General features: G+C 42.9%; 1 protein-coding gene across 1 annotated transcript in view; it reads left to right on the forward strand.

The window, feature by feature from the left end:
- The window catches only part of POLA2 (DNA polymerase alpha 2, accessory subunit), a 273226-nt gene that overhangs the window by 67587 nt on the left and 183112 nt on the right, over window positions 1-22527 (forward strand). The window contains exons 6-8 of the mRNA XM_078660428.1: window positions 3011-3204; window positions 17097-17185; window positions 20954-21109. Coding sequence (XP_078516554.1) covers window positions 3011-3204; window positions 17097-17185; window positions 20954-21109 — 439 coding nt within the window. The remainder of the gene's footprint in view (window positions 1-3010; window positions 3205-17096; window positions 17186-20953; window positions 21110-22527) is intronic.

A 22527-nucleotide genomic window follows, 5' to 3' on the forward strand; every position in this document is an offset into this window, starting at 1 on the left:
AGGAAAGCAAAGTTGTTGTTTTTTGGGTGACTTTGAAGTGTGATGGAAATCAAGATTTTAGTAGGATCAGAACAAATCAAGACACTTTGCTTGGTGATGTACATATAATTAATATTCACTGAAACCCAATTTCCACAGATTATCAGTTGTGTGCAGTATAGTTTTATCAGTAAAACTGTATGTCTGTGCAAATGTAGTGACCAGGCCAATGGAAGCTGTGGTCTGAAAATGCACTACCAAATGATGCTTTAGTTGCATACAAAAATTGCCTTCCTCATATCCATTAAAGCTAGGTGGGTCGCAAAAATGTGTCGTATTAAAAAGTGGGTCATGGTACTAAAAAGTTTGGGAAGCGTTGCTTTAGGTTAAGCTCCGTGTTATGAGTAAGCTTTTTGATAGTAAAACAAGTGTCACAGTAGACACTGCCTGCTTAATTATTTCTGTTTGACCCTCAACAGTTAAATATTTAATCAATCACTTTTGTTGATTACAATAAAAACAAGCATTTACAATGCAATAGGTCTCGCATTTACACGAGTTTGAGCTATTGACATTGTAAATGACAATACCTTTTATTTTTGTTTTTAAAACATAAATAAAAGGCATTGTAATTTACAATGCTAATAGTGTAAACTCACGTAAATGCGAGACCTATTGCATTGCAAATGCTTGTTTTCAAAGTTGATGCCGGAGCAATTGCATAATCACAATGAAAACATGAACAATCATCCACCAAAGCACATACTCAAGTCAGCTGTCAGATACTTCAGTCAGAGGGGTACAAAAAAAATGTTGGCAGGGTTTGCTAGTAGCAAGAGAGTAGAAATGATTCGCTCACGTATCACTAAATGGCTCACTCACTAAACATTTCTTGATTTGTGAACAATCTTCTCAGCAGACCTCGTTAAAACCTCAATCAACCAATCAGGGGTGAGTTCCCACACTTATTGTTTTTACCCTCGTGCTTCACACAAAGGTCAGGCGATGCCAGGGCTCTCTATTACAAGTTGGAATCTGGCACAGGGGAGAAACGCACACAGTACTCAGGTGCCTGGCCTGTCGTCGTCTCTACTGAGGGGCAAAACCAGCTTCTAGCTTTCCTTTTCAAAAACAAACATGAACCGAATGAGCAACGGGCCAGTCTTTTATATAGCGCGGACTTTACCTGGGCTCCGACGTGCTGGTATCCGGGACGCTGTCTCCCCACTGCACTTAGCAATGCCTCTGCGGCCGCCGACGCTTGTTTTTTTTTGCGATACATCATAATAGCAACACAGACAAGAAAAGCTCTACTCTAAAGATTAACTGGTGGAAGGGTGTAGAGACAAAGACATAAAAGAAGGACTAGACAAAGGTAAACATGACGCAGTTAAAAATGACAACGGACCAGAGAGGGAGCATGTCTGCAAGGAGTTCTGCCTCCTGATTGGCTGTTTAAATAGAAACCTGTGAGAGGAGCCGACGCGGGAATCGAAACTAGTGGTGCGCGCGCACACCAGAGGAGCGGGGCAAGGGAGCGCGAAGACGCCGAGACGAGGTAGGGGATGTGTGTGTAAGTGCCGGGGGTTCTCTGCTATGTGTGTGCGTGCGTGTGTGTATGCGGGCGTGTGTGTATGCGGGAGGGGAGGGGGTTCTGTATGTATGTATGTGTGTGTGTATGGGGGGGGCTGTATGTGTGTTGTGAAGAGCCTGCCGGAATCGGAGCGCGTGACCTGATCCTGGCAGGCTGCTGCTGCGTGCTTGCTGCTGCGTGCGCGTGACAGTCTGTTGTCCTCTCCGGCTCCCCTTGAGTCCTTGAAAGCCGGAATGATGACAATAGTCTCGCTCTGCGACTGCAGGCCTTTGGCCTGCAATCGCAGGGCGAGACCTAAAAAGGTTACATCATTTTTGACTTCTAATGCTAGAACCTTTTGTCTGAAGTAAATCTGTTACTAATGATCTTGACACAGTCCGGCATTAATAGTATTTTTTTTATGAGTGACCCGATAAAAATTGGATATTTTGAAAGATATTCTAGTTAATAAATTAGGTAGTACTTTGAAATAAGAATGGTGCTACTCATTTTTTTTAAAACAGAGATGCTATAGAAAGGTATGTAGTGAGTAGGTTTAAGCTCTGTTCTGCATTAGGCTATTGCAGATCCATAAGTACCTTGCTCCCTATTAATACGTGTTTTTGCTCTTAATGCCTCTCCTTATATGTAATCCCTTTATCCATTGATTCTATCAGCAGTTATGTATGATTTTTTACTTAAAGTATATTCATAGCTATATTCACAGATGGTTGATGTGTCACTGTTTCTACTCTCGGTGGTTTATATATGATGTCTGTCACAAATGTTCTACTGAGGAAAATATCTTATTTGGGATTGAGCTAGTTTTTTTTGGCTAATCCTATCCACTCCAGGATACCTCGTGCCATGCTTCGAGCCATACAGAGTCCTCTGTTGGTGCATTAATATGTCACAAATGAGGGCTGTCCAGACCTATGTACAGAAAAGCTGTCCCTTCTCTCTTTTTCCTCGCTACCTATCAATTAGATTAGTTAGAGAAATGTTTGGTAGTTTCCCAAGTCGTACTTTGCTGTTCAAAATTAATGCAACCTACATTTCTTAATTCTTACAATGGAAGTTATTTGTGCAAAAGGTACCAGCATTTTCTTCCTCTGCTGCTTTTCGTCCTAGCTGGATTTCAAACACTGAGATTTGTATTTCCCAATGTAGTTATGCTAATCCCTTTTTGGAATTTTAAAATTTAGTCCTTGATGTAAGCTTGTTTCACACAGTTTATCTAGTAAAGTACATATAGACGTTTGAAGCCCAGAAGATCATGCTTATTTAAGGCACTTCCTGGTGGTGTCGGTAGATATGTAATCTCCTGAGAATAAAGATATGACACAGGGATTACTTTTTTCATCAGGAGGTCAGTGAACCAAGAAGATACAGTCAGTCTTCTTCTGAAAACTTTGGATCCTTTCTCACTCCAATTCACGTTCTTCTGTTCTCTTGCAGTGCTACTCCCTCTCAGAAGTATGGCACACGTGGAAGTCGAGGTGAGGTGGTCACCTCATTTGGAGCAGTACATGGTACCTCATGGAGTGGGAGTGGTGGCCAAAGCGCCAAAGTGAAGCTCTTCGGCCCTGATGAGGAGTTACTCACAAAAAGCTACAAATTCATGTTCCAGAAACTTCTAGATATCCGGGAAGGTAATTGGTGTTTGTAGAAAAGTGTTTGAATTAGCTGAAGAACAAGAGACAAACATTATTTGGGCATTTAACATTATTGGGACTTGTTTGGAATCCCACTTCATGACATGAGCCATCTTCTCTCATAGTTTTCGGAGCACTATACGGATGAAAGTCTTGGACATTAGATATATTGAAGATGGCCTACACCCCAGCTGCACAGCTGCCCATTTGTCATGGATTGACCTTGTCTGAATAGTGTTTTTCCCCATATCACAGGGTAGTCTTCACTGAATTATCCAGGGCCTGAACAGTAGGGTGAAGCCCACTTCACCTATGAGGCCAAGCACAGTGCTTGACTAGAGGAGACCTGGGATGTGCATGGGTTTATATGTTGAAGATCTCCCAGACCACTCACTTGATGTGGAGTGAGTGCAGTATCTGTTCATAATTCTAGCATACTGTATCTCACCAACTCTGGTAGTTTTATTTATTTTGATTTGTTTGGATGTTTGTGGCATCACCATGGTGCAATGTGTATGAATGTTCTTAAACATAGACTATCCCTGCTTGTGTTAAGGGATTCCAAAGTACTTACATCAAAGAGAAAATTCATCCCATAATATATGTTTAAACAGGTTGCTATCTCAAGGCAACATTTCCTATATTCTTTAAAATATCCAATTAGAATTGAAACAAAGCTTTCATGAAGCACCTGAGCTGAAGAGCACTTTTTAATTCTCCAGTCCAAAAGGAGAAAGAAACTGGGAATGTGAATCTTCTTTAATATTCATAAATATTAGAACGTGTATGTCTGCCAACCCAGCTCATGTGTCCTGTTTTAGCGGTCCAGAGGAATTAGCCACTTCCCTGTAGTCAGACTTTTGTTAAAAGGACAGTTGCTCTGCTCTACTACAGTCTGCTCTCCTCAACCAAGCTGGAAACATTTGTCCAAGATGGGCGATTTTTAACAAATAGACAGGCATGATAGCCTTATGCCCCTCCTTCCATTTGCGTGCTTGACACTATTCAGAAGCATATAGGCAGGGAATCTACAAGTCCTAAAGGAATCCGGAGACCCTTATGGCCTTTTATGACTTGGCTGTGGAATGAATGAACCATTAAGTGTGATAACACATCCTCACAACATATTTTAACATGGGCACCCTGGAAATAAACAGAGATCTTTAGGCCATGCCCATGGCCATTTTTAAACAATTCGCTTTATCCAGATATAACAATTTATATAGAGCTCCCAAACAATGGTTGAGCTCATTCGGGTGATACTCACCTCCCTAACAAAGGGAAGGCACCTATGATGAAGCATGCCACTATTGTCGGTGAGGTGTTCTCCCTTAATATCTAAATATATCTGCTAAGCAGGAGGTGAGTCCACAGATCATGATTCCCCTAGATAAGTGGCCCATGTAACTTTTTCTGGTTTGGTATAATCACCCGGGAGAATGAGCTTTGGTCCTTGAATTTCTATCTCTCTCTAAGTGCGTACAAGGAAAAGGAAGAAGACATCATCTTTATCATCATACTGAGGAATCAGGCAGTGTCCCTGACCAACCATTGTTCCCCCAGGAGAATGTATTCAGCCACTACAATCGTAGCTCACAGTGATGGCCCTCACCCGTAACTACTCTAAGCCATAGCAGTGCCTCCGCCACATGGAAGACCTCTGGCAAGGGTACCAGTGTCACAGAAGTAAAAAAACACTTCGAAAGGACGGGCCTTGGACCAGACACCGCTAATCCTGTGACGTAGATTGCATTTGAAATTAAGGTTTAGGATATGCCATAATCAAGTAACATCATAGAAAGATGCTTACAGCACAATGACAGAATATGGAACATGCTTTCCTCAATTTCTTTAGTTGATTTATGATAAGAACTTTAAACATTGACACGTCTATTACAAATGTGCAGCTCTCCATACATCGTGCAGTCTTGAAGCCGATGGCAAAGGACAATAGTATCTCTGGTACAAGGAAGCAATTATTAGATTGCTTGTTACACCAGCAAAAAATAGGAAGGCCTACAGTTCAGGACAGCAGAACAGGCTATATATTTCCGAGTGAAAACCCTTCTACAGACTCTATGGGTCCTTCTGTTATGAAGGCATTTCACTCTTCATGGGTGTTATCAGTCTATTCAGGTAAGAGTGTAGACATATGTGTACTCTTGGAAGCAATCTATGTCAAACGGCTCAAACACCCGTCTGACTAGCAAGTTTATAAGTCATTATGATCATGTCTTATGGCAGTTTGTAGATAACTGTTGAGACAAAGAAATGAGTACTTGAGATGAAGTGGCCAACTCTGCAAAGTTTTCAGTGACTTATAGGTCCATGGTTTGGTAGTTGTGGGGTTCATGTTAATGCGTTCTTTATTCAGAAGAAATTTCAAGACCTACTTTTTTTCGGTGACCGTAATCTTAAAATCTTGTGTAGGCGAGGAAATCTAGAATATTAAGACCAGGGCTTGGACTTTAAGATGGATGAGGCAAAATAAAATAAAGTGACTCAGGATTTAGTTGAGAAGATATATATATTTACAACAGGTGGGAAAAGTCCCTATTAACTGGGATGACTGCAGCAAAAATCCTCTTTTCCCAAGAAAGCCAGAGGTAATCCACCGGAGGATACTCACATCTACTGGCTATAGAAGAAAAGTCGATAGGAGCTGGACTACAATGGCTGTCTTATTCTGCCTCCACAAGACCTCACTCCAAGCGGCGCATATTGAACCATTTTCCAGCATGAAAAACAATCTGGCATGCCCCTGCTCAGTATTCCAATATTTAGTAGAGGCATTGTTCCCATCATGAATTGGTGCAGGAAGTACATCTGTTGTACATCTGTGAGTCAAGGAACAGTGATTGAGGGGGTTTATAAAGACCCTTAATGGATGTCAGTAGCTGGTGTATGCTAGCTTTTCCTTGAGTTACCGCAGTCAGACGGTTTAACAACTCTTAAAAGGTTACCCATAATTCCGAAACGCTTACTTTTATGCTGCAAAGAAAGATGCTGTGAAAGTGAGGATCGGCTGGTTTATCATTCTTTTGGTGCTCCTGGTTTGAGTGACGAATTGTAAAGCTGAACTGGTTCTCCCACTGTTGGATGGTATTCTCCAAGTAATGTATGGACTTGTAGCTTCCTTGAATGTGGGACCGATGGCTAGACTGACTTGTCTGATTAGAGTGAGAGTGTGATATGTTACACCTGAGGCGCTTATATTTCTGTATTTTTCTGTCTCCGAAATATCAGTGGACACAGAGTCAGACTGAATGGACCCTCAGAAAGAATATTCCTCAATTTTAAGTTAGACTGTACTGGTACAGGGCTAGACTTTATTGGTTTGGAGCTTGACTACTCAAATGGGGGGGGGGGGGTTGCTGCGCCTATAAGAATGTAGAGTAGAGTACACTGATGTTGAAGTGGACTTCACTGAAATGGAACAGCACTTCACCGATATGGGTCGAGACTGCACCAAAATGGGAATAGACTACATAGAGACATAGCTTGACCTCACTGTTATGGAGTTTGAATACTCTAATGTGGAGTGTCACGGTTCTGATGCAGAGGTAGCCTGTAATTACCTAAAGAAACTGAGCTTTGACACTGATTTAGGGAGTGCCCCTGTGCAGGTTGGGTATGGCTACCTGGGTGGTGTATACCTAGGCGAAACCGGGCACCAGCATTGCGTGATGCTACATTCTATCGTCTAAATGTCAGAACAACTTGCTGTACGTAGCTGAAAGGTATGCAATTCACACTGAACCTTTTAGCCGTTCTTTTGTTTTGTCTCCATGTGCTTCTTGTGAAAAATCTTGATTTTCAAAGCACGGGTTAATGCCATCTCCTCATAGAGTTTTTTTTTTGTTGCTAAGAACAATCAAAAAAATACTACCTTTAATCCCCACGGATAGCAGGAAAACAGTGATTTCTTCTCTGATTCTTGAAAAGCTGGATTGCTGTAATGGTCTTTATTTTGGCATGCCTGAAAAACAACTCAATAAGTTGCAAATTATCCAAAATTCAGCTTCAAGGCTTTTGCTGGGAATCCATAGGCCCTTATCAGTTCGAAACCAGCAGTATAAGCTACACTGGCTCCCAGTCAGGAATCGCATCATCTTTAAGGCCCTCGGCATCACATATAAAGCACTTCCGGATACTACCCCCATGTTCCTGAGATGCCTACTTTACTGGTATGTCCCAAAATGGCATCTGCGCTTTGAAGGAGCTAAATTGCAAACAATTTCGAGATTCTTCAAATCCAGCTGGGGTGGCAGTAGCTTCAGGACAAATGCCCCAAACTCTGGAATGCATTCCCTTTCTCCATCAGAACACTCCCAACTCTATTTGCCTTCAGGAAGGCCTTGAAAACCTGGCTATTTGAGAAATCGTTTTACAGGAACTTGCTTACTCTACCTTTCAGCGCCAAGACACCTCCGGGTATTCACGCGCTTAATAAATATATTAGCATAACATAACATTTGGCAAGGATCTAAAGTACCTCGAATATGTAGCAGATAATCCAATTATAGGAGAACAGTATTTAATAGAAACTGTTTCCACCAGGCATGATGGGATGAAAACTCATGCTTAGCTGTCCAGTCAATCTAAAGTTTACGACAGGGAACATTTTTCAGGATATGCAGTCATCTGGTTTCCTAATTCACCATTTGTAAGCGTTATGCCTTACGGACTTGAAGGGAGGGAACCTGGGAGTTCACTCCAGGACCTTGATATATTTAGGAGCCCTCAAGGTGGCTTGAGAAGTTGAAGCGTAGATATTACGTTTTCTTATTCAGTTTGAGGTTAGTTTGCACACTAAATAATTACACATGGTGTTGCTAAGCTTTTCCCTGTGTGTAATAGCTGTCTCGTTCAGGTAACGTCTAGCCATGTCCTAACTAGTCCTTCAAAACGTGGGGACAGTTGTCTTTAGGAGAACCAGATTGCCAATGGCAGCCAATCTGGTTCTAGGTTGAGCACACTTACACTGGTTTCTTTCGACCGCTAAAAATATATTTTTCTATTGCACCGCAAATGCAATTTGCTCCTTCTTTAAGATGTTAGAACTATATCTTTTTTTTATAATATCGTTTAGTATTTTGCAAAAAAGTCTTTGTCATTGTTAAAACATATTAAACTCATTCCTATAAAGAGTTTTAGGATAGATTTGACATGTTTTAATAGTTAATCATTTTCTATCAGATGTGTAGTTTGCTTTTTTTTGGTTCAATTTCTAGCTGGTGTCTTGACTGTACGTAATAAAACACTCCATGTGCAGATTAAGAACATTTAAAATTATTGAATGGTCTGAAAAAGTTGAGCGTTTTTAAATAATACTGGAAAAACTCAGGTGATATTAGAAAATGGAGACCGTGTTCTAATAGTGTTCATGTGAACTGTAAGACGTGTTTGCAAGGTATGCAGCTATGAGAAGCAAGTATCCAGATTCCCCTTCCAGGGACCGTATCCGGCATAACCACCATTAAGTTAAAAAGGTAAAACTCTCCTGCACATTTTTATAATCAACTTTGAAGAGAACACCTTAACATAAACACATAATCCGAGTTACTTTAGGTGTTCTAAGCATAGAAAAGGGAGTGATTTGTGAAATCATATTAGAGTTTTCACAGAAAACAACCCTCTGGTTGGTACCGATGTTTCTCCGATATCTCGGGCCAGTATTAGTGCTTGCTATTGTTTAGCAAAATATTTTGTCTGTGCTTTGTCTCATCAGTAGTTACAGCAGTCCAGAAGTAAAGCTTTTACTCTGAGATGGTTATAGGTTTGAGTCCAAGTGTAGTATGCCACTCAATCAGGGTTCTAATGGAGCGCAGCTAGTCACCAGTTAGGGTCTCAAGGCTCTTGGGTGCGTGAGGGATTCTGCAGTTCAGTCAAAGAGCCAGGTCTTGAGGTCCTTCCTGAAATGATGCAGTGAGAGTCATTGCTTGAGATGCACAGAAAGGGAGTTCTAGGTCTTCGCGGTGAGGTAGGAGGAGGATCTTCCTCCGGCCGTATGTCACCGGTGTTAAAACACAATGCAATTAGTGGTATATTTTTTTAAGAATACAAATATATATAATATATTTACACACACGCCCACACATCACACACCACCATACACCACACACCACACACACATTGAAATAGATGCTGTCAAGCATACCAGAGCTGTCTAATATATTCAGGAGCTGAGTGTTTTTCCTGTGGGCAGGCTTACACAATCCCGAGGTCTCGAATAAAAATCAGAATCTCCTAAGTCCCCATTCAATGAGAGTTAGTAACTTTCATCTCTTAGCCGAAGGTTACCATATTTAACTTTGTGCCAGTAATGTCTGGGATCATGATTTCAATGACTGTTCGGTCAGGAAAGCTCAGCGTGCTTTGCCCTTTTAGCTGAGCTGTGGTGGGCAGCTGAGAGTACAGTTATATTCCCCTATCTGAGATAATCATTATGGGTCGGCGGGTAGTTGTTTGTCACAGGTGTTTCACACTTGTTCTTCAATGGATCTCAATAACATAGAACCTTGCCACCCTCAGTGTCAAGGTATGGGAAAACCAGCAAACATTTAGGAGCCAGTATATTCAAAACAGGAAATTCTGGTAGTGTTTTTCGGATGCCCTGATGTCCAGTTCTGGTTAACTGCTTTGGTGCAGTGGCTGTCTAAAGGTCCCTGAAGGCCAGAAGGAATTGGTAAGGCCCACTGGGCATATCTTAGCCCAGTAGCTCATTAACCTCCAGCAATGATTGCAAATGTCTCTCACTTTGTAACGTCCTGGCGTTCCCGGGATCGGGACACCCACAGAACACAGTACCAAAATATAGGTGCTAAGGATTTATTGTTAATGTACAGGGTAAAGGGAAGTACACACACAGAATGTTTTCTGTAATCACCAGGTCTTAATACGTTACCCCATTCACAGCGCTGGTGTATTGCACCGTCCTCCGCAAGTACAACGGTCCCGTTGCACGCCAACGGAGGGCACTGTGCTAAAAGCGGCCGACAATGCCGTTCGATAGCTGTGATGGGTCTTACTCTCAGGTGTAGGGCAGCAGGTATGAGGAAGGTGGGAGTCGCCCAGCCGGGTTCTCTACCACTCCTTCCTTAGGGGATATGGGGAGCAGCCGCTCTACCGGTATCCCTTAACGCGGTTCTCGCTGCTATGCCCCAGGGGACTGTGACACGGCAACACCTCCCGGTGTGCGTCTACAGAACCCAACAAGAAAACGAAAGAGAGAGGTGGTCGAGAGCAGCCGCTCGATCTGACCTACCCCTTTTTCTAGGACCGCGGAGATGCCGCAAACTCCTCCCAGAGTGCGTCTCAACACGTATTCCCGGACTAGCACAAGGACGGGGGCTGGGAGCTTCGGCTCACACCAACCTCCGTTGTTCTGGCCTTTAAGACCCTTGGACCGGGCTGGGAGCAGCCGCTCCTACCAGCCGCAACTCAGGACCCTGAGCCGAGCTCGCTGACTCGTCCGAGTCAGAGGATGCCTTCCGCGCTGCAAACACTGTCAAGCATTAAACAGAGACACGGGGCTAAGAGCGGAAGCTCTTTCCTACCTCCGTTCTCTTGAAGATCCACGATCGCCTCAACAGTCTCAGTTCACGGAGTGCTCTGCTTCAGGTTACGTCGGCGTTGGGTATCTGAATTTCCGACACGGCGTCCATTCCCTTTTCGCCTATATAGGCGGTCCTTTCATGTTATGCAACCCGCATAACTGGTGTTGCGTAATTCCTCCGCGCTAGGCTTCCTGGGATTTGTAGTCCGCTCTGATAGCGGCGCGCTAGAACGGCGATGGCTTGACGAGGGGAGGAATTCCTGACACACTTACAGGCTTTTGCCACCTTTTGTTAAGGAGGACAAAGCACCATGTGCTACTGAATATGAACCCAGGAAAATTATCACAATGGTGCCATAGAGTCAAATAATTTGTGACACCATGTGGCCGTATGTCTCTTCAGACACCATCGCAGCTCATTCGGACAATGATGGGTTCTCACCCACCATCCGTTGTATCAGGCCACGATTAAGGCTGGATGTATGTATGTATGTATGTATGAGTGAGGCGCAGGAGCGTGTAATAGAAAGTCTCTTGAAAGGTACAGGCTTAACAGTATGGCCAGGCGTAGCCACTCCTTTTGCTGACTTATCTTGGTTGTCTTTCTTCACTCTGGACAGTTAGTTTTTTTTTCCCCCCAAGAATTCTTTGCTGTTCTTTTCTTGTGCGGCTTCACGATTCCTGCATGGACAACTTATCTGCTAGCCTGGTGTCTTACGTTGCAGGGGATATTTACGGTTGTATTTCATGATCTGGTACTGCAGGTAAAGACGTCTTCTTTGCCACATACAGACCTACCCACGGCTTCAGGTGGTTAGGAACACCAAGCGAGTTTTGAAATAGCCTTTTTTCCTGTGTCTGGCTAGTAGATTCAGATTCCTGAGCTTATACCTAAAAGATTGCTTTGCGTAAACAATGAATGGATGACACACAAAAAAGTAAATGTATGTTGACATAATGTACAGATGTAAAATTGGGCCAGTGCAATGGGAAATGCAACTGATAATGTCTCACATCATGGCTGAATACTAAGCTAAGGGCTGAAGGGGGTTGAAACAAAGCCCATTAGAGTATCTTGCGTCATTTTTGTCCAGCCTTTATGTAATGGGCTAGAGCTTGTCCTTATGTCTGCTAAAGCGGATTGCCCGAAGGTGGGTACCGGATCCCTTCCCGTGCTGTTAAATGCCGATGATGTGGTCCTCATGGCTGGTATGGCCAGGTATCTAGACTTACTCCTGGACAAGTCCAGTCCATGGGGAGTTTGGACTTTCCTGTTAATTTTTTTAAGTCACATGTTATGGTTGTTGGCTCGCGTCATACCAGCTCTAAAACCTTTAAAGTGCCTGGTAACACCCTTTGGCAAAGTTTGTCTTCCCATATTTAGGGGTGCTATTTGATGCAAAGAATAATGGAAATCCCCTCATAGAGGGTAAACTCTGAAACACGCCCTTTTCCCTAAACATAAACACAATAATTACATGTTTCAACTCTTCTTGCTCTGCAATATCCAGTCAATATCGAGTCAGTCCTTCAAATACACAAAGAGGAGCTGACTGAATTTTGGGCACCTTAATTACTGCAATATGATGTATATCGCTTTCACTAAATGCTTCATTGTCTGCACTGGGTGCAATGAGGTAAAATCCAGTTATCAAGATATAGATGAAACATAAACTGATGTACAAACTTGTCTTAAAAATCACTTTATTGGCTGTTGGTGGTCTCTACCCTTCCCCATTATTATGTATAGACATGGTACCATGTGCCGGCTAACACGCAAAGAATTAGGCAAGCAAAGTCAACACTGAAAAAAGTAAGGGAAAACTGATTTGAAGTGTATTGTGCATACATGGCAATATCCGTCTTTGAGCCATGCTGTTTACTCAGCTTCCTTCATGTGGTAGCCACTTGCCTCATAATTCATAATCTCTCTCGCTAAATCCAATCAAATTGAACTTTTTTGTCAAAGTATTCTCACTGAATGAGATTACTTTTGAATGCAGTGGTTGAAGAAGTTTCTTTGGGGCCCAGAATTGTGGCTACATTCATTTTACTTGTCTAAAATTACAGCAAAATCTTTTGCTCTGTACAAAATATCCCTAACGAGTAAATTGTTTGGTATATTGACTACTTGTATGGTTCGAATCCTGTATCACACTATCAATCAGTTAAATGTTTATTTTTCTCTGCCTTATGTAACTATTTTATTCTTTGAGCTCCCATTATCATGAAATCACCTACCTTTACGCTACATAGGTTCTTGTTGGAAAGTGGCCCTCTCTGAAGGATCATCCCAAACCTTTTGCCTTCACCTCCTTTTTGCTGAATTAGTTTTGTTGGCTTTAGGACTCTGAGCACTGTACCACTGTCAACTAGTGCTGAAGTGTATGTGCTCTCTCCTCTAAACGTGATATAATTGATTTACACCTGTTTGGCATGTTTAATTTACTTGTAAGTCCCTTGTAAAGTGGTATACCATATACCAAGGTCCTGTAAATTAAATGCTTCTAGTGGGCCTGCAGCACTGATTGTGCCAATGTTGCAAGGAGACACTATTATGTAGTATGTCAGGGGTGCCTTTCCATGTAATACTATCACAATGCACAATGATTGTAACCCGGGTACTCTCTCAGTACCCCTTCTCTAAGTCCTGGTAGCGAGGCAAAGAGCTGACGTGGTAGACCTGCAGACTTCAATTTTACTCTGATCACTCAGGTGGCACAATAAGTGCTGCAGCCATGGTACTCCTTTTGCATCCATGCCCTGGGTACCACGGGTACCATATACTAGGGCCTTACAGGTTTGTAACAGTACTTTGGCAATTCTGTGTACCAATTCACATTTACAGTTTGAGGAAAAGAACACTGGTATGGGCCTGGTTAGCAGGACTCCGCACACTTTCAGATCAATAGCCACAGCATCTAGCAGCAAAAAGTGGGCACTTTACAGCAGCCGCCCACACAAGTAGCATTTAAACATGTCTCAGGCCTGCTACTGCTGTACCTATGTGTGCAGGTTACTACCAATTTGACTTGGCATTAAAAACCCTTTGCCAAGCCTTATATTCCCTTTTTATTACACATACGTCACCCCTAAGGTAGGTCCTAGGTAGCCCATAGGGCTATGTAAGTAAGGGCTGTGTAAGTAAAAGGTAGAACACGTACTTGTAACTTTTGAATGTCCTGGTAGTGACAAATCTCTAAACTTGTTTTTCCCTACTGTGAGACCTACTCTCACAGGTTAATCTTGGAAATTCCTTAATACACTTTTAAGCTGTAATTCCAGATTAGAAAGGAGTAGTTGCATCATGTTTTATATCTTTTGAATGGTAGTGATTAATCCTCTTTTCTGGTAAAGTTGGATTTAACATTAATATTTTAGAAATGCCACATTTCTGTAGTGGCATTGCTCTGCTCTTACTTCTCTATGTGCCTGCAGCCTGAGGTGGGTGACAGCTTCACTCTGTGCATTCCCTCTAGACAGCCACAAACACAGGTAGGTTGGTGCGTCTGAGCACTCATCTGCATTCTGATGATTTCCTGGGCCAGAAGGTGGGAGGAGCTGACACAACTGAATAGGCAGTGTCTTGTCCCCACACAAAGGGGTTATATCCCTTACTGATAGTTTAGAGCTAGGGCTGGGACGAAAGGACCTCTGTGCACTTCAAAGACCCTTCTTTGAAGTCACCCCCTCTTCAGAGGCAAAACTGGGTATAAGTACCTGGTCTCTAACCCTACCAAGACAAGTACACTACTTGGTCTGTGAAGAACCCTGCCGAGAAGGGCTGTTGTGCTGCTACAAGGTCTGCCACTCTGCTGGACTGCTGCTCTGGAAGAACTGCTTTTCTGCTCTGATGTGCTGCCAGATGCCAGCTGCATGCTACCATCTGCCCTGCTGAGGAAAGGACTGAACCCATCTCACTTGAACCCAGAGGGACTCCAAGGGTTTGCTGATTTGCCCCCTGTTCTGCAGTCTTAGGGCCATCAAAGACTTTGTACAGCCCTGTAAAAGCACCTGTTCTGTGACATCTGTGAGTCCTGCTTTGCCATGTAGTGCCAATCCTGTACTGGACCCTTGGAATTGCCTTTTCCTGTTCTGACCCAGCAGAATCCACGCATCAACGACTTTGCAGCGATCAGAACCGATGCATCTCCTTCTACGCCGACGCAATTGCTGCTCAACTACATCAATTCAACAGACTGCTCAGCTCGACAATGACGCATCGTCTGATTCACCTAGGGGTTTGTCGACGAGACTTCACAGACTGTGCAGATCAAAACGGCAATGTCTCGTACATCCAAGAGATCAACGAAGAGGCATCGCCTCCTCTGCTCCTTCCATCCAGATCTCAGTGTCGACGATTCATCCATCCATGGTTCTTTTTCAGCAAGGCCTGCATGAGTCCTGTAGCCGCCCTGCCGTTCATCGCGGTCAGCCTGAACTTTGGATTTACCCCGGTCTAGCGTGACCCAAAGTTCCCTTTGGTGCTTTATGATTCTAAGCACTATAATTTGTTTAATCTTTAAAAATGCATAACTCTGTTTCTACTTATTGAATGTTTGGCATTTTGGTATTGTACTGCTCATAAATGTATCTATTTTATTAACACTGTGTAGAGTAGTTTTGTGGCGTTCTCATTGTGTTACTGTGTGTGTGTTGCACAAATACTTTACACATTGCCTCTTTGTATAAGCCTGACTGCTCTGTGCCAAGCTACCACAGGGTGAGTACAGGTTATAATGTGTATTTAGCTTACCCTGACTAGGATTCTGGTCCCTACTCTGTTAACAAGAGACCCAATTTCTAAATGTTCTTTAGTGAAATTCCATAGCTTTGATGTAGCACAAACAATAGTACAAAACACCTTTATTGAACCTAAGATTTAATGAAGACCCTTGTAAAGGCTAATGCAGGGGTCTCCAACCTTTTCTGTAGTGAGAGCTACTTCTGGTCATTGAAACCCCCTCTGAGCTACAACCTAAAATAAGGGTGCTTTATTAGGGTACATAAGGTACAAATTACAATCAGTGCCGGTAAAGTATCCTAGTCCTACTCTAGTGAACATATTACGTTCATGCACCACTAGCTCCACAGCAAATGTTAACTTGTGGAGACCCCAAGGATACATTTTATCAGTAGTTTGAATCACACTGCAATAAATGAGACTGCTCTCATTTTGAGAGTTAGGGCCCCATTAGCACAAATACATTTTGTGAGGCCCATTCCAACTTCATGGGTATCTGCAAGTAAGCATAGCTCTTCAGTGATCATCCTCAATAATGACACAAATGAATTCACAAAGAGATTGCTTTAAGAAGCCAGGGAGGAGGGAAAGAATGGAAGAGAAAAGGAGAGGGAAAATACAAAAGGAGAAGACGTGGAAAAAAAAGAAATTTGAGGAAGAATGGAGTAGAGACAGGAAACAAAAGACAATGAAAGAACACATGTAAGTAGAGGAAGAAATAAATGTAGAGAGCGAGCCAGTGAAAGAAAAAATATACAATAAGATAAAAGCAGAGAGAAAGCAAGGGATAGAGATAAAGGTTAGGAGAGATGTTGAGTATGAGAAGGAGAAAGACAAAGTGAGAACAAGAAAGCAAAATGAGGAAGAAGCATAAAGACAATAGAAGCAGAAACAAAAAGGAGACGATAAGACAAAATACATGAGAGAAGGCAAAACAACAGAAGTAATAAAGAAAAAGAAAGGAAGAAAAAGAAATGGAAGCTAAGCAAAGGAGAAAGAAGGAATAAAGGAAAATAAAACAAGTGCAAGTAGAAGAGAAGAAAAAGAAAGTGGTAGGAAAAGATAGGAGCAAGGAAAGAGCAAGTCAGAAGCAAATGCAAAAGAAAAGGAGAGCAAGTAAAGTACAAGTCGAGAAGGAAAGAGGAAGAAAAAAGATAAGTCATATAAAGACGAGAAAGAAAGAAAGAAGATAAAGAAAAGACCAGTAAAGCAAAAGCAAATTGTGAAAGAAAGAGAAAAACTGGAAAGGAGATAATGGATTGGGGGACTGAAAGAGAGCAAGAAAAACGAGTAACAGAAACAGAATAGAGAGAAAGCAAAGAAAAGGGAAAGAAGTAGAGGAAGAAAGGAGAAAGGAAACAAGTGAGGCACAGTGGGGCATAAGCCTGTCATTGCATTTGGGCAGCTGCATATTGTCAAACCAGCTGATGGCTAATTATTGTGTATGAGCTACTCAGAGGCAACCTGAGAGCCACTGGTAGCTCGAGATTGACCTTTTGGAAACACCTTGATTAATAAAACTAGTAAATATGTGAGATATTGAAATTGACAGGTTAATCCTTATGTGTTGCTTTGCTTTGTCTCCAGTTTTGTCTGCTAAAATTGAGGACCTCGGCACTGACTTGAAGGATCATTTCCACATTGAAGAGTTCTCCGCAGTATCCATGCCTGCCCAGGTGAGAATGCTCATCATTGTTTGCGTCTAGTCTTTGCCTCGCTCTTTCCCCAGTGCTTGCAGAAACCATCATTGCCAGCGAGATCTGTGAATATGACCTTGTTGCTTATATAATGCGACATCAAATTAAAGTCACATGTAGAGTCTCTCGGTTGACTGCTCAGTCCATTGATTCAGGATGGATTGTTCCAAGAGTGAGCATTACCCCCTGGCTCCATGTTCATTCAGTTCTCTTGTCTCGGGCAGAGAGGGAATTATGATGTTTCTAATAGTATATGGTGACCTCTGCCTATTCAGTACCTGGATAGTTTGAGGCCATATGTCCTTCCTCTCTATAGCATTCAGTCCTCGGTCTTTCTCTTTGCCTCACTCTCCACAAACAAACTGAACTGTTGCTTTTTTCATAAGCATGTTGTAGGAAGGTAGAATCTGACTGCAAAGTTACCCCCACTTCTTGCTGGTTTTTGACAAGTCTGACTGGGATCCTGCTAATCAGGACCCCAGTCTATCTGCTTTCTCCCTAAATTGGTTGTGTTATGTACTTGGATACACTCCAGATTGGATACTGGGGTACCCTTGTCAGTCCCTAGTGTATGGTACACATGTACCCAGGTCATAGGTACCCCAGAGGCCTCCCATGGGCAGAAGCATGTATTATGCCACCCATAAGAGTCATGCAAAATGGAACTACAGGCCTGCCATTGCAGCCTGTGTACGCTGGTGCTTGCACCACTTACTTTAGATATAGGTTTCCTATAGCTATAGGTCACTACACTTAAAACGTGTAAGTCACCCCTATAGCAGGCCTTGACAATCCTGAAGGCAGGGTAATGGGTTTTACATGAGGGGGTGCTCCTGCATGAGCAGAGCCCCTCTGAACCCTTTGGAGACCATTCTCCCGGGTTGTCTGTGACACAGCCAGATATATAGGTAGAGGTGCATTATATCCTTACGGTAAATGCTACCTCGAAAACAGCTGAAACGAAACATCCCGAGTTTGGTATCATACACCTTCGAATCATACCTCTACACTGGTAACCGGTGTGGGAGGTATGATTCCGCCCTTCTGAAGCGAGCTTCGCGGGGTCACTGGTTTATCGGTACCAGCTTTCTCGACCCGGGCAGCGCAAAACGGTTGCACCGACCAGAGACATATTTCTGCCCTCCTGTTGCTGAGCCAAGCTCGAGCAGGGGAAGGCAGGACAATAGGCATCCTGTCACACGGAGGTGTGACCAGCTCCCAGACTGGATTTAGTGTATTGAGGTTGGGTAGGGGCACTTCCAAAGTGCCTGAAAGTCTGCCTCTGGGGCACACGTGGTGTCCCTGTGCATAGTCCAGCGATTCTACACTCTCTAGACATTGTCTTGACTCGAGTCGTGGTTCTTATTCCACTAATATTAGTATATGGTTTGGTCTCCCCCTGGAGCTCACTGTGTACTAGTGCTACTTACGATTGTTTCTGTGCTACAGTATTATGTGCTTTGTGTTTATCTGTGTGTAGCAGATACTGTGAGGTATTTAACTTGTTATAGTAATAAATATATTTTCTTCTAACTAATGTGTGGTGTTCCTTTCATTTAACCAATAGAATACGTTTGCATTCTGGTAAAACAAGCTGCCTAACATTCCTTCAAGGCTAAGCCTGAAGGCTGCTCTCCACGGATACCACTTGGATAGATTTCTAAGGTTATCTTTGACCTCTTAAATCACCCTAAGGGTTGTTTGGACTGGTGCAAGGTGCCCACTTTAATTAGTGGACAGCACATGTTTACAAATGATTTCTTTTTAATGCCAATGTGTGCTTTATCCTATACATGGGTGCAGTTATGAAGTCGCTGAAAATAACATTGTTAAAGGTTTTGTCATTTATAATTGGGGTTTGTGTGAATTGGCAGGTGAACAATTTTGCATGTTCTGTTTGCTGTGTGTCATTGTCATCTATAGCTTTCAAGCCAGAAGCCTTAAAAAGAGGTAAAATGTTGTCTTTTGACATGCAGCCTGATTTGGATTCATCCCAGCAAGATCTGCTTGTGAAGTGGACTGACACTCCCAGCAGCATCTCTATAATGTAGGATATAAGGCAAGCCACAAGTATACATCAATTCAGGATGGTTTAGCTGCCCCATGGCAATTTCCAATATGAGGTTGTGTGGAGCTCTGAGCCATTAGATAGGGAGGATCACAGCAGTCCGCATTAGCCACATCACTTGCAAGAAATAATTTACCTGTAACTCCAGTTCTCCAGCAATGGCATCTTTCATAGATTCACATGCTTGAATATTTCCCGTCGTTTGGCTGAGAATCACTAGTATGTTTTTTACAGCAGTAAATGGTGCTAAAATGGCCATAGGTCCAACAACAATTCTTATTTATAGTACGTCACCTCATCTGAAACCACCCAACCTTCAGCAATAAGGTAACATTTTTTTAGCTCTCCGGTCTTCCTCAGGTTGGAAGCAGAGGCGTGCTTAGTGGTGTCTAAAACATCCACCATAGTGGAGCCTGCATGAGGTGATATTTTCACCACACTGTTCCATGAACTACAGAACTGCTGCCACTGGACATCTAGCACCGGCTGGATTGGCTACATCAGTAGTCTACTAAAGGTAATGAGGCCTATGCAAAACGACTTCAGACACATTAGTGACTTGTTTGTGGCTAATTTACTAAGCCTTGAGACATGTTGTTGGAAAGGTTGAAAACCTTCGCGCTCTGAGTTTCAGTACCAGTCGAAAAAAAGATAAGAGCAACAAAGCATGGAAGTGGGCGATGTCATCTGGGTGAATCTGTCTGCTGAGCAGTTTTCTCCCCTTCTTGGGTAGACAAAATTCCCTTAACTGTTCATCCTGGTGCTCACCCTCCTCCTCTGGCTGCTATTCTGGACCTTCCATCTTCTTCAGTGTCCTAATCTGTGTCCTGCTGGACTTCCTGACCCATATCCACCATAATGGGACGTACATGGTGTGGCGTCGTAGGTGGGGCACATGGTTCCTAAGGCGGTGCCATGGATGGTTGAGGCAGCTGTGGGGTATGCAGCATAAGAGGAGGTTCCTGAGATAGCACCCTGCAGAAATTGCTGTGGGTGAGGGATTAGTTTCTGGAAAGTCTTCATCATTTAATGCAGATTTCATGCAATCATTAAAATATTTTAAAGAGAGCAACAAAATACGATGTGCAGCAGCAAATAGCCCTTGCCACGAAATCATTTATTAACCATACACAGTTAAAATGTATCTAAGCAATGTCTAAGTTGGGAAATGTAGCTAGTGTATTCTGAATAATAAAGTACCTGGGTATACCCTTTCACCTTCCAGCTCTCTCTGCTGGTCTGAAATACAAGTTAATTTATTATCAATGCAATATTTTGGCAATTTTCAATTTCTATCTCAATATAGGACCCGTCTATACATTAGAAATATTCACCACCCTTAGTACATGCATTGCGAATACCTAATATGCTAAATCATACAGAGCGAACGGGTAAATACGAGAAAAAAAGCTTAATCAAATTCTAAAACCCTCTCTTAGCCATCTTAATATATTTGAACTATCCTGACCTTGCTAATCCTATGCGCTTTGAAACAACTGTCAATGTTACTGTATGTTGGAGTGAGGTTGTCGAGTTCATGCAGTTTATTCCTAGGAGTCACCAGAGGACACTAAAGAAGGCCAAAGAACTATAGTGTGATATTGTTTGCTGTCCTTAATATGTCCAAGTTTCTTCCTGTGACGCTTCAGCTAAGATACCTCTCCCTGTTTGCTCCACAGGAACCTGTCACGCTGCTGGGACAGATCGGTTGCGACAGCAATGGAAAGCTGAATGCCAAGTCTGTAGTCTTGGAGGGGGACCAGGAACACTCTTCAGGCATGCAGGTGCCAGTAGACCTGTCTGAGCTGAAGGAGTTCTCCCTGTTCCCGGGCCAGGTGAGACACTCCTTGGGGCTGGGACAATGAACTATAACTGAATCATCCATAGTGCAATGCAGGATTATGCCTCTGTCTCTTATGTTTAAATTTCTAATTTCCTGAAATAAATCTAAACAGAACTTTGGAATATTGAGTGAGCCAGCCTTGGATTCCTTTTTCTTCTATATTTAGAAACTTTTAGAATGACCCCTGCCTTCCTGCATATTAATATAAAAAGTTTGACAATGGTGGCCTTTTACGGCGTCATTAACCACACAGGACCTGGCTTGGAAGTTCAGGCTGGACTGTTCCTATTGGAGCTGGGCCAGGATTGATTTGCATATTTCTGGGTCTAATCTGAGGTGACAAAGTGGACAAAAGATCAGTGGGTTCGAATGCTGCCGGAGCGATTGCCAGTGGTTAGCATTTCTCCCATCACCTTTTGTGTAAGCCATGCTAGGAGAGATACTGTAGTGCCTTTTCTGTGTTTTGTGACAACATAGTAGTTTGAGCTCTTTCAAACAAAAAGGTACTGTTTCTATGCTTCAACTGTAAATCCTTTTTTGTGGAGTGTTTCCTCCACATAGACTGTCTGGGCAAGATAGGGATTTTTCTGGGAGAGGGGGAAGTTTTCCTTCAAAATACTCTCTTGGTCTAATGCCTTTGCTGATGTGCGAGGATGTTTCTCCTTTTATAGATTTAATTCTTGAGAAATAAAGGTGCAGACTGTCATTTTTAGGTCTCGCTGAAGCCAACGTGCATGCGTTGCTTCTGCGAGAGTATAGAAGGTGAAACAAACTCTTGAACAAGCACGGATTACGAGCAGTTCATGTGATGCACTCGTTTGAAACGCGCGTGCACAAACCCATCAGCCTCGCACCGCAATGGAATGCTGCCTCCCAAGCTGCTCCCACGCCGCCCGCCATCAGACTTCATTGCAGTGCGCTCCCGCCCCCCCCCCCCCCACAGCAATTCCAAGAGCTTTTTTTTATTATTCCTTTACAAGCGCACAGCTTCTTTTTTTGTTAACGTTGCTTTCCACCCGTTTTTTTAATTCCTTTACGAGCACTGCTTATGTCATGCAGCACTGGCGTATGCCGCCTTCCTAAACCGCAATGTTAAACTCCCTTGTTTTCAAAACAGCCACTTGCAGACACACCCTTCATTTACAACCGGATTCGTGGGGTTATTTTGTTTTGTGGCTGGAAAAGGTAGCGTTTAGTTTTTTTTTTTAAAGTGGTGTTTAAATAATTATTCACTTGGAAAACGAATTTAGACTTCATTGTCATTGCAATTTTTGACATGCTTCAAAAAGCATTCGTATGCTCCGATTCAGTGTGTACCCAGAAGTACCCCATGGCACACTTAGGCACCAACTTAAGTGATTCCCAATCATCCTGCACTAAGTAGGCCCCCCCCAGGCCAAAGCAGGTGCC

Source organism: Lissotriton helveticus, chromosome 9 (assembly GCF_964261635.1).
Source record: "Lissotriton helveticus chromosome 9, aLisHel1.1, whole genome shotgun sequence".
In the NCBI taxonomy this organism is placed as follows: domain Eukaryota; kingdom Metazoa; phylum Chordata; class Amphibia; order Caudata; family Salamandridae; genus Lissotriton; species Lissotriton helveticus.